General features: G+C 39.2%; 1 protein-coding gene across 3 annotated transcripts in view; it reads left to right on the top strand.

Moving 5' to 3' along the window:
* The window catches only part of aff2 (AF4/FMR2 family, member 2), a 153,631-nt gene that overhangs the window by 132,543 nt on the left and 7,765 nt on the right, over positions 1-13,323 (top strand). Inside the window, exons 15-23 of one of the 3 annotated variants that reach the window (XM_061686251.1) lie at positions 196-400; positions 2,005-3,060; positions 3,622-3,737; positions 5,267-5,495; positions 6,220-6,344; positions 6,857-6,920; positions 7,456-7,592; positions 9,885-9,956; positions 11,832-11,925. In XM_061686251.1, coding sequence (XP_061542235.1) covers positions 196-400; positions 2,005-3,060; positions 3,622-3,737; positions 5,267-5,495; positions 6,220-6,344; positions 6,857-6,920; positions 7,456-7,592; positions 9,885-9,956; positions 11,832-11,925 — 2,098 coding nt within the window. Of the gene's footprint in view, positions 1-195; positions 401-2,004; positions 3,061-3,621; positions 3,738-5,266; positions 5,496-6,169; positions 6,345-6,856; positions 6,921-7,455; positions 7,593-9,884; positions 9,957-11,831; positions 11,926-13,323 lie in introns of those variants that run through there. The other 2 variants (XM_061686252.1, XM_061686253.1) reach the window with 2 other exon arrangements.

Raw genomic sequence — 13,323 nt, forward strand, 5'->3', positions numbered from 1 at the left:
GTGGATATGTAAAGTTTGAGGGTAGTGAAGTTGGCTTTCAAAGAAAACAGAACAGTTGTCATTTAAACTAATGTATTCCCACAATTTTGCAATTAAACTAAAAATGCACTTTAGGTGAGTCGTTTGACTTTTGTTTAGTGCTGCGTCTTGTGTAGTTTGTTTGCATCCCCCACCTCACAATTTCTGTCTCGTCAGTAGCCCTGCAGTGAGGGAAAAGGACATGTACCCCCCTCCCTCCCTGGAGCATCAGAACACTTCCAGGCCAAGAACCAAGCCTCCCAGTGGGAAAACAGCTCCCAGGAAAGAACCTCGCACTTCCACCAACTCAAACAACACAGTTGCACAACCAGTAGCACTACAGCAAACCACTGTGCCAATACCTACTGTCAGTGTAAACCAGGTTAGTTTTACGTGTGTGTGTGTGTGTGTGTGTGTGTGTGTGTGTTGTCATTGTACCCCTCTGATGGAAACAATGTCAGAAAGAAGTGTCATTTTACAGTTTGCAGTGAGCACTTCATCTTCATATTCCCGAGAACTATTCTGGATCAATATCTCCTGGTTTTATAGCACAATTGAGAAACAGCGTAAGCGTGAAATAGATGAGGAGCTCAAAATGTTATTTCGAAGATGGAAAAAAACAAACACACATTCATAATACTTACAGTAAAGTTGTGTGTTAGCGTTACTATTATTATCAATATTTTTTTCACTGGTGTTTATAGATGAATCATAACAAGCAAAGAGGTTGAGATTAATTTTTACATCCTCTGGGTTGACGAGAGGGTGATATGGTGTCTAAGCCAAAATCTGGAGCATTTAAATAATCAAACCTTCAAAATTCTCATAAACCTTATAAAACCCCTTCAGTTATCATGACTCTTCAAAGATCAATACAAGCACCTTTAAAGGAACACAGTAAGTAACGATCGCTTTACGCACCGCTGACAGTGTGTCGTATCGTGATATAGCTCACCTTTTGGGCTTTCTGTTGCCTTTGAAAAGGAAAACAAGAACGCACAAGAACAATCCGAATACAAACAAGCAGAATTCATAAATGCAAATATATGACCTCCTATACGACCTCGACATCAAGCTAACAGTAACTAATCTGTCATGCAGAAAACGAGAGACATGACCTTGCCATCTTTCACTTTTTCTGAGAAGTTCATGATTCATTTAAGCAGTCAGAGGTTCAAACCACAAACTTATATTCATTACATACATGCCTTTTATGTTTTCCAACAGCAGCAGTTGTCAGGGGAACAAACCAAGTTCAACTAATTTTTTTTATTTTTTTTACTTGACCTGAGTTAATGAGCAAGGCTTTATTAGTTAAGGCTAGAAAGCATTTGCAACCTCTTCTTTGCTTTCTAGACTAATGCGAGAATGCTAGAACTTTAAACATTTCCAATTGAAAAGGCTGTACAAGTAGTTCAACATTTCTTGGGGAGTTTTGCAGATGGTTCGGTCCGCTGATACAATTTGAAGTCTGTCAACTGTTCATGGCAAGATGTTATCATTGCCTCTTAATTTGCATGTGACAGACATCATCTTTACATGTGCTCAATTGTGTGACATGTGTGCTGTGAATATCACTGACAGTCAAACATTAGAGAGCCAAAACATGTTTCGTTTCACAGATCAGTCAAACACGTCTGTCTGCTCTGTCTTATTTGTGTTATATTATCATATGCAGTCAAAATATACTTTTAGCTTTCTTTTCCATGTTGCACAGCAGATGGCACACCACAGTACATAAGCGCAAATTGGAAGAAATAAAAGAGCAAAAATGTTTTTTCTGAGATTGTAATTCAGTGATTTGTAAATTGGAGGGTGTGGACAGCAATAATTTCAAATAATTGTTGGCCTGTCCGTCCATCAATGATGCGTGATGTCTTATCCCTTGCATAGTTGTGAAATGCTATCTTAGCAAAAATAATTATTAATTGTGATTCATTTTATATGCTTTATTTGTCCAAAAAAATAAAAAATAAAAAAAAACAGGACAAGAAAAAGCACAGAGGCCCGAGTAGCAAAATCACACCGAAGTCCAGAGAGTTTGTGGAAACAGATTCTTCCTCCTCCTCTTCGGAATGCCAGTCGGATTCAGAGGAAACCATGAAAATTTCTGCTTTGCCGCTTCAGTCAACACGTGCCACAATTAACACACAGCCTCAGTCCAACTCCTACACCCCACCTCGTCCCTGTTTTGGCTCAGCCGGCAGCATGGGAAGTCTGGAAGTCTTCGGAGGGAAGGGACATTGTGTCCGAGATGGCAGCAGTGTGACCACCAATATTAATAGTAGCACTAGTAGCATTAGTAATGGTGATAGTGGAGGTAGTAGTAGCTGTAACACGCTAAGCATTATCAACATAAGTGGTTCATTCAGTACCTCCGTCCCTGACCCTGGAGGGTTAGGTGGGCCGTACAAGAACCTGGAGTCCATGTCACCACACTTCAACATGGGACAAGATTTTCCTCTTTCCCCACTTACGGAATACCAGGAGACTCAGAGTCTATGGGTGAAAATTGACCTGACCTTGCTTAACAGGGTGCCATCACAGGGTTTTGGTCAAGTATCTAAGGTGGTGATAAAAGAACAAGACGGAATTGAAAGAAGAGGATGCGAGAGAGCAGTGGAAAGGGTCGTGGTGGCAGACCGAGAGAGACAAAAACAGGGTGACAGAGAGGGGCAAGGGCTCAGGGATAGACCAAAGTTACCTAAAGGGGAGCAGCCGAACGAAAAAAATGAGCCATTAGTGCACGAAACAGAGAGGCAGTGTGACAGCAATAGATTAACAGAGAGGGACAGGCAGGCAGGCAGAGAGGAGAGAGAAAGGTTCAATTTAGGAGAGAGAGACAAGGTGACAGAAAGAAGAGAGAAGGCATGTCAGGGGCTCAGGGTCCTGGACAACCCCCCTGTGCAGGACAAGAGTCTCCCAAGGCTGCCCGGGAGGACGGAACGAGGAGAGAGTGGAGGAAAACACAGGAGGCAAGCTAATGGCGGGATGGTGGTTCCGACAGAGAAGCGCACCAGCAAGAGCAAGAGAAAACACAAGGTGAAAAATTGTCTTGATTGTCTTCAAACATTTGTCCAGTGTATCTCCTCAATTGTTTTTAAATTATCCGATTAGAAATGGGGCTTTTAAATTTAAAAAAAAACTAAATAAAACAATAAAGTAACAGGGCAGCAACCACTTAAGTCAGCTACATACCAGGAAAACTATTGTACTCTCTTTTATGACCTGATGCACTTTAATTTCTCGTCCTTTGGCAAAGTTGTAAATATCACCAACAACACAATTTGTTTGTGATTAAAGACAGAAAAACAGACATCAATTGTTAACTAGCAAGCAGGTGCAGCAGAATTGATTAAAAAAAATTGTTGTCACATCGAACTATCACAACACTCCAAAGCCAAGAATTACCTTCACACAATAAATTACTAATTGATCACTGCGCTCTTTTACATACATACATACGGAATAAAACAAATTCAGGCCATCTGGTGGGTCACTGCCCCTAAAGCAAAGTCACCCCTGGCTATTAATTGTCTTCCTCTGGCTTGTGCATTATCCCTTGGCCTTTCTAATTCACGTTTGTCTTCTTTATATTCCCAGTTGGACCACATGGAACCGTGTGGCAACAGCAATAAGAAGCTACAATTGGACAAAGACTGTCAGCTCCTTCCACCTTGTATCTCTCCAATACACAACCACAAAAACAACTCTATGGAGTAAGTACTGACAAAGAGCACTCTTCATCACACACTTGAAGGAAATAATTAACAGTCCCCATAGTGGGGTACACTCTATCATGTTCAATGACACACTACATGAGTCAGGATATTGTATACAAAATGTACAGTATGCGGCACAATGAAGGGAGAGTGAAGACAAGCTTTGCAAAACTGTCGAAACTTCTCGTCTCTGGTCAATTTTGATCCCTAACCGGTTTCAAACTCATGCCAAGTCCTTCCACCCAACTCACCACTAACAATGATAAAAGTTGAAAGAAAGTCCACAGGTACAATTTCCTTAAAACCCTGTGAACTGCAGAGAGATTGAAATTAAATTGAATGTTAATGGAAGCAATTGGGGAGTATAAATTTACACTGTGACATTAATGACATACAGTGCCCTCTGTAAAGTTCTAAAAACAGATGAAACTGACTGTCTTGTTGCATAATAGTCAATGTGATTTACTAAGCATCTCATCACAGATTATATGGGAAATCAGAAGAGTGGGAAAGTTGGCATGACCGGAAATTGAACCCTGGACATTGTGCGCCAGACGCCTCAATGTGTAAAGCGTCTGTATTTCACCCACGAGGCTTTTTATAGTAGCTGTAAAGTGGCTGATGTGATTACCCGACTCAGAGCCTCACCATTTTCTAATCTGTAATTTTTGACAGATTATCATCGCTGAGTTGGTGAAATCATGACAATATACATTAATGGTTGAAAATGAGAGTTTCAGAAAAGCGACTTTGTAATTTTGAAAGCCAGTATCCACAACACTCCGAGTAAAATTTCTTAAACTGCAGAATAATATTTCCCAAATATCATGTTGTCATTTGGTGCTGTAAAACAGGTAATTGTCACCTTAAAAGATGCATGAGTGCCCTGGATGCACACACATACCAGCATTCATTTAGAAACAACTCACAAACACATGCACATTAGCATAGTCATGCACACTGCTCACATCCATTATTCTGAACACAGACTCAGCCACTAATTAGTTTTGTCTCCCAGGTTTTGCATATTATCACTAAAGTCTAGGCCTGCGGTGCTGTTCTGCAAACTCAGCATCATTCGCATTGCATCAACCCCCGAGAGCTTCTCGGGAGAGGAAAAACAAAAAAATATTATCTTTGGTGTCGAAAACAATATGAGTCACAGGCACTACAATAAGGCAACTGAGGGATTAATCATCTGTGTTCTATCAGGAAAGGAAAAGATCGGACCACTTTAACATTCTAAACTGTCAATCAACTACAGACGAAGTCTCTCGACATAATATGGGCGATAGCATAGCACAGAAATGTTTGTTTTGCTGTCCATTTTTTAAATATAATTAGAGGACAGAAAGACAAAGGGAAATCGCAATTTCTATTCATTTATGTTGTTGGTATGACGACACGGCGTTATTTGCAAAGGGCCCATTTTGGCGCGAGCACCTCAAACATTAGTGCTTACATCTCATCAGATCCACTTGTACTTTCATTGCAATTTTAAGTGCGGGCGTGCGTGTGTTCTTCAGATTTCTAAACAGGAAACAGTCCCGGCGGCAAGATGAGAAGCTCCTTCCTCCGCTACTGTCCCCGCTTTCTGAAGAACCCCCTCATAAACGTACCTGTGAAAGCAGTTCATCTCTTAGCCAGGATGGCGGCGCCACTTCCGTGGTGCCTTGCCCCATCTCCTCCTCGACACACAAACACAGGAGAGGAGAAAGCAGATCATTGTCGCATGCCAGAAATCCTGCTACCAGTGTAAGTCTGAAGATGTGCCCCATACTTAACTAAAGTTAACTCATCCTGCCGATATATTAGTTATTATATTAGTTACAAGTAAATAAGTTTTACTTCCAAATAACAAAAACAAAATAGTTTATGAACAATGGGGATAAAGATAAAAATGCAGAAGACAGCATCGATCGCTAAATTGATTGATGATGTTATTTGTTTTTGTATGACTTTATATTTACAGTATTTATTCAAAATGATTCCTCAGGTTCATTTATTGTGCTGTGTAGCTATAATACAGGATACTTCACAGTAACTCACAATCCATCATTGTGATATGCAACAACAAAATTAATTACCTTTTTCTCATAATACTCTCATCAAAATATAGCCATATGAAAAGTTGATTTGAGAAAATTATTTTTCATAAACACGGTCTTATCTGTGTTGTGCGAGTGTGTTTAATATTGTGAAAGGTTTAGGAATACTTTTGCTTGCAAACACATACATACAAAATCAATATTTGGTCCTTGTGCTTTAATAGTACAGTATATCATATGAGTAATGTGTGTTCACTACTTTATTGATAAGAACATTTACAAATGGCTGCTTCAAATCACTTGTGTGAACTAATATGCTCTCTGATTGAATCAGTTTGTGTGTAATTTTCTTACAATATTAATTGTAAGCATATATTACAGTATATATTATACCATGAAAAACTGGTCTTCCATTGACGTCGCTTCTACAGCTAACAGATCATCATAGCAAGAAGGTTGGTTCCCATGCCAACGGACAGTCTGACTCAGATGCGTGGTCAGAACCACTGACAGAACCTGCAGAACCTTCTAGACCAAGACTGTCTTTTAGTGACACGTATGTACACACACACTGACTGTTATAGTAGATACTTTACATTCCTAAAACAGTAATTACGGCATGTATTTAACAATTGTTTCTCATTTTTATCTTGGACTCTTACATTTCCCTCTGTTACAATTGAAATACTCCTCATGTTTATTTTGTGGAATACAGGTGATACATGTCATTTGTGAAGTAGTAGATGACTCGTGTGATTTTAATTGCGCTGCTGAGTCGCTTCTTAGCTAAAATAAATAAATCAAGTCATGTAGGACAGAGCAGATAGTCCTCGGAGAGTATAAGCAATGTAGAAAAAAAAGAAAAACTAAAGAACATATATTTTCCCTGGAGTCTGAGACATTTAGCTTCCTATATTCAATTGTAAGGCACCATATATATTTAGATCCACCATGTTGGCACTTACATTATTTTCACTTCAACATGAAGACCAGTTTATTCTTTGGGCGAATGGCATGCCTGCCCAAACATACTATTTATGCCTATTTATATGTTCTCTGTGTATCCAGTGTCCACAGTGCAGACTACTATATGCAGGAGGCCAAAAGGCTAAAGCACAAGGCTGATGCTTTGGTAAGTTTATTTGCAATCTCTATTGGAAAACACACACACACACACGTACACGATGACACTTCCATGAACTGCTGCATGGAGGATGATAGCGACACTAAGATTGAAAGAAACCGATTTAAAAACACACAGCATGAACTGACTGGAATTATGTGTGTACTAGCTTTGTTGCGTGCATCATCAATTGTGTGTTTAAATGTGTGCAAACAGAGTCTCCACTGAGACAGAAAACATGTCATATAAAGGACTGGTTTGTATAATTTTTGCTATTGGTTGCTCCATTTTATCCAAGTAAACATCGCATTCATGGACTGTTCATGCCTGCTGGATTATACATTTTCAAAAAAATTATCTGATTGCTCTAAGCAATGAAATGAAATGTAGTCAACTGTTATTTATCTTATATTTATGCATTGTTTCCTCAGATTTATCTGGGGATTTGTGTCTTAGTGGGGGATTACTCAAAGAAAAGGCTGTCTACCAGAAAGCAGTTTCAACATGTCTAATTGTTTTGTTTTGTTGTCTTCTCTTTGCATAGATGGACAAATTTGGTAAAGCAGTGAATTACGCAGACGGTGCCCTCTCGTTCATTGAGTGTGGAAATGCTATGGAACGTGATCCTCTAGAAGCCAAATCTCCATACACAATGTACTCGGAAACTGTGGAGCTAATCAGGTATGGGTTATATTTCACGTTAGTAAGTGAAATGGATGAAAACAATGAATCCAGAGGAAACACCAAATACAAAAACATATATATATATATATTTTGGTATCTTTCTCAGCAGGGAATCAAGGTGTAACAACAATACTGACATTTACAGTATTTAAGTTTTGAGACACTTCCACCATTCACAGAACATTAAACTTGATATAGATTGATGTTTTTTTACGACATGTAACAACAAGTCTAGTACATAGTTACAGTCAATGAGGAGATATGGGTGAAATAAATTCTATGCAACACATATTATTAGCAATAAAAACAGAAACAGGAGTACTCAATGGATCTTTTATCCCTACCAAGACCGAGTAATAATTATAAATTCAGGTAACCTTTGAGTCCTGAAGGTGGCAATAATGCATATTATAAAATGGTGAACAAACAAATGAAGGGGAAGAAGCCATTATCCTGATTCAGATTAAAAACCTTCTGGATATAACCAAATAGGGGACAAGATAAATTGTTATTAGTATGATATACTGTAGTTTAATAAAAAGTAGTAGGTGGTTACAGTTTTTCACAATTGCCAAAACACATTTCTTGAAACCTCCACCCATTTTCTCAAAACTCTGAACACAAACACAAAACTTCTAACTGCATTCACAAAACCCTGGTCACCTGTGAATTGGATTTTATTTACTCATTTAATTAACCTTTATTTATCCAGATAAGGCAATTAAGAACAGATTCTCGTATGCAATGAATGATAACCTGGCTGCAGAAAGTAGAGTAAAACAACACAACATTTTAACCCGCCCAGTTGGTCTGATCAAATCATGAGAAACTTTTGTGTTCAACTTTGAGTTGCTGTGTGTAAAAGATGACAGCTGTGTTGAAGTTGTGTTCACAATTTCATGCCAGCGTTTACAGTTTTGCAACACAAGTGCAAATGTGTAACTTATAATTAAACCCGAAATAACTCATAACCCATTCTCTGAAATAAAATAAGACAAAGTCATTTTTTTAATTTGGTGGGTATATGAGTATTTTCTGGGTAGAAATGACACAAGAAAGTAGCAAGAGTAAAAATATATATATACTTGTTGGAGAAATGTAGCAGGTTTCGTAATAATGCTAAACATCCTTCAGTGTTTTGTCATTTTCTTATATAATTTCCAGTTACAAAATACCCATTGAACTTTTTAATTTTTCCGCTTTCCTTGCATGACACTTGGAATGTTGACTACAACAACACTTACCAAACTTTCAGCACCCAATTGTACAATTCATACATATCCAAGTACATACTGTATGTTTGAATTACTAAGACATTCAGGAAAATGTTTTGAAATTTAAAAAAAAAAAAAAAAACATGAACAAATTAAACAAAACATACCAAAAGTCCTGTGTCCACAACATAATCCATCTGCGTAAATTGTCTGTGTAACTTCTTAATTCTTGCCATAATCATCATAATCATTGCCACATGCTGGCTAATATACACACAAAAAGAAACATTAATTCCCATTCATATTGCATTATTCATGTCTCTAACTCACTAGTTATGTTGGCGGATGTGTGTTTTTAGCAAGATGCCTTACACACCAGGAGGGTCGCTCCTGTTTTTGAACCGTTTAACGACTGCCAGTGTGTGAACTCATAGAGACTACGTCTTGTATAACACACAGCTTGTACCTCAGACAGCAGACAAGTTGAAGGCAGGGAATCTTAACTGAAGGACTCTGGTTCATCCATCCCACTTAAGTGTCCTTGAGCAAGACACTGAGTCTTTACAATGGCTTAAGGGCTGCTAATTTGCACCTTTGGTCTCCCAGCAGAGAGAACAGGAGGAAAGGGATACACCGTTTCCTAAAGCTCAATAAAGCATAAATGCCCGAGTCGTCTTTCTTTATTCACCTGTCACAGCTGAATTTCAGAAGACTGATTAACCATTTCATAAAGCGACTGCGCGGAGCTGATTAGGTAACTCAGCGCAGCAAACAACAGCTGACACCTACAGCTCTTTCTGGGGGAAAAAAAAAGAATCAATAACCAAAGGTCGAAAGTATCATTTGACAGTGTCAAAAAAGCCTCCTTTGCCCACCATAAAATCGATGCCAATATTCAGTGTCCAGATTTCTTCTAACCTCACCCAAAGTCAGCTGGGACAACCCAAAAGAGGCATAATAGAAAATTTATGAATTGATTTTTACTACTCTCTTTCTATCGCTCTCCCATTTCTATCTTTCTATCTACTTCTCTCTCTCTCTCTCTCATTCTCTCTCTCTCTCTCTCTCTCTCCAGGTATGCCATGAGGTTGAAGAACTTCACCAGCCACTCGGCCACCATAGCTGAGAAGAAACTGGCTGTGTTGTGGTAAGATTACCATTTTTTCATATGAGAACTCCCCATTAAGCCTTGATGTTAATTATGATTTTATTTTCCTCGTGTTGCACTTAATTAGATTGTGAAAGTTCGACACAACAATTTGATGTTAATGTTTAGCAAACAAGTCACTGAAGGTGTTGTGGTTCTCTCGTCTGCCTAAGGTGCAGGCAACATGGGTTCAGTTCTCACTCAGTGGTGCAATGAATGTAATTTTGAATGGTTGTCTGTCTCCATGTGTGCCGTGATTGGCTGTCCACTAGTGCAGCTTGTAGTCTGCATTTTGCTCATAGTCAGCTGGGATTGAATCCAGCTCTGCGCAAACCTGAACAAGCGGAGCAGTATGAAAAAAGGATCGATGGACCTTCAGCAAAAACAACAAATTTTAGTACACAGAGAATGTTAATATCAATGTTTCAATTTTGGCCCCCAAATTTCAGGTATTTATTTCCTTTCCTACAGACAGTAGCAGTTTGCAAAAGTCGTCTATTTGAGATGAGGCTTGTATTTGTACAAATTCTTGCGTAAGGGTGGAGCTAGGCACGCCAATGGTCTTTGATTGGTTCAACAGAGAATAGCCACTTCCACGTAAATGATGGGAATTGTCTCACTTATGCGGTTTCGATTTGTGTGTCCTTTAATTTTTGTTTGCTCTCAATAATACAGTGCAGTTGGAGGCAGAAATAATTGTTCCTCACTTGTTTCCTCACCCTCAATTATTTGAAGCAAACAAGCTGGAGAAAATGAGCATGAGTGCATGATTGGTAAGGTCTAAATAGTACAACAAGAAAATGCAGCTGTAGCTAGTAAGGAAGGCCCTGTTATAAGGTACGATATGAGGGTTGCTTGGATTTAGATGTCTTATCAAGTTTGCACTTGCTGCATGGCTGAAAGACTGTTGAGGGTTTTTTTTCTTTTTTTTTTTTTTTTTTGCTTTATTATTACTTGATTTAATTTTCAACCCAGTTCTCATGGGTTGGCTGATCTACAGAATAAAGCCCAGTTTTTTAACCAAGACCTCCAGCTTTGTGTGCTACTTGAGGATGCAACAAAAATGGGAGGAAAACAAAAGTTGTAAGGGGATTTAAAATGTTTCTTGCTTTCTTCTTTGTTCACTGGTGAGTCAGATACTGCCCTAAACCAAACTATCCCTCCTGTTGTAAACATAGTTCTAGTACTGTATATACTGTAGGTAGCTACAGCTATCTAATAACAACCTTTTCCTAGGGCAGAAAAGAGTAGATGGATTTATTTGTGGACATTGTACTAAGCAGCTAAATGGGGCACATCGTCTACAGTCTATTAGAGCAGTGGCCACTATTGTAAAACACATAAAATTACATCTACTTTCTTGTTGAAGCCGGACGTGAGAAGAAAACACTTTCCATCAGGAGAAGTCATCTTAATGCTCTTTGCAGTTAGTTTGCAGTTAGGCCATTTTACAGTACCTGTGTCTGCCTCTGTGTCCTCACTGGATTCTGTTGGGTCTCGTTGTTTTCCAAGGGGCCACGGTGGAAACATGCCAGATGGAAATGTGGAATTACAAATGTGCATTTTGCAAGTCTATCAGCCTTACAAGGTTATGTCCTTGTATGTTGTGTCTTTTCACCTCTGTTCTTCTTTCCTCTACTGTTTCTGTTGGGGGGAAACAAATACTGGCTGATTCAATAAAAACATTGTGTGTTCTTTCGTTTGTATTATTTTCTTTTACTTCACAGGTGCTCGCCCGACTCTGTGAGGACATGTACGAAATATGACAGTATTCTTTGAGAGGGAACATGACGATAATACAGTAATGAGGAGGAGGCTTTTTCGGTGAATTTGTACAGGGACTACATCTGACTTTTAATGGTTTTGTTTCCATAGTAACCGCTGTCTGTCTCTGCTGTATTTGCGGATGTTCCATCTGAAGAAAGACCATGCTGTGAAGTACTCACGTTCGCTGATGGAGTATTTCAAGGTAACACACACACACACACACACACACACACATACGAAGATGGTTACTTTTACTTCCTCACTAATTTTCCACTCTGTGGGTGAAAAACATGTAAAGCCGAATATGATTCTGAAAACACATTTCATATTCGTTTTCATGGTGCCAGTGCATTAGTTTTGCATGACATTATTAAAATCCATTCTTTCTCTTTGATATTAATGCATTAATTAGCTCTATCAATCATCAGAAGGGATTGTTAGGGTTTAATGTACTTGTTTTGATTAATTATGTGTAGTTTAATTAATTACTGAGGATGTCATTATCACAGTGCCGCATTTGCAGTGGGATTTAATTTCTCGGAAGCAACGGAATGGGAGTTTGTGTGTGAGTGTGTGTGTGTGCGTGTGTGTGTGTACGTGTGTGCGTGTACGTGTGTGTGTGTATTTGTGCGCGCGTGCGTATCTGTGTGGTACTCGGGCTGTGTACTGCACAGTGTGTGTTGAGGAGACGGAAGAAAGAATAAAATCACATTGTAACAAATGAAAACAGTCTCACAACTAATTATTAATTATGTCAAAACATAGTCGTAGTTGTCTGCACAGATCTTGTAGTTCTGACCCCCTGGAAGCAAGCTTCACGACATCACCTGACAATCTAAATTCAGATTTGGCTCAGGTTCCAGTTTTTACCCACATTTTGTTGATGGAGAAGTACAGGGAAGGTCAGAGCGAGCTGCATTGTGTCTTTACCCAGAGAGGAACTGTGGTACTACATGCAGAAGTCTGGAGCGGCAAAGAAGTATGTTAGATAAATACAGGAGTACTGTATATGTGCATGAATGAGAGAGTGCATGAATGAGAGGGGAGAAGGGGAAGAGTGAGCCTTCAGGGAGAAGAGATAGCGAGGGTGGAGGACTTTAAATACTTGGCGTCAACAATCCAGAGCAATGGTGAGTGTGGTAAGGAAGTGAAGAAACGAGTTCAAGCAGGTTGGAACGGGTGGAGGAAGGTGTCAGGTGTGTTATGTGTCAGAAGAGTCTCTGCTAGGATGAAGGGCAAAGTGGTGAGGCCAGCCATGATGTACAGATTTTATTATTGCCTAAACCGCTAGCAACAAAAATGAGAACACCCCTAATTGAAAATGTCCAAATTGGACCCAATTAGCCGTTGTCATGTGACTCGTTAGTGTTACAACGAGGTTTCAGGGGTGAATTGAGAGCAGGTGTGTTGAATTTGGAGTTATCGCTCTCACACTCCCTTGTACTGGTCACTGGAAGTTCAATATGGCACCTCATGGGAAAAAGCTCTCTGAGGATCTGGAAACAAAACTTGGAAAAGATAATATTACTGTGCCACTACTCAAGAAGGAACTTCAGCATATCCCTTTACTTTCATTTCTGTCTATAAAACAACTTTTCTT

Source organism: Phycodurus eques, chromosome 9, assembly GCF_024500275.1.
Source record: "Phycodurus eques isolate BA_2022a chromosome 9, UOR_Pequ_1.1, whole genome shotgun sequence".
Lineage (NCBI taxonomy): Eukaryota > Metazoa > Chordata > Actinopteri > Syngnathiformes > Syngnathidae > Phycodurus > Phycodurus eques.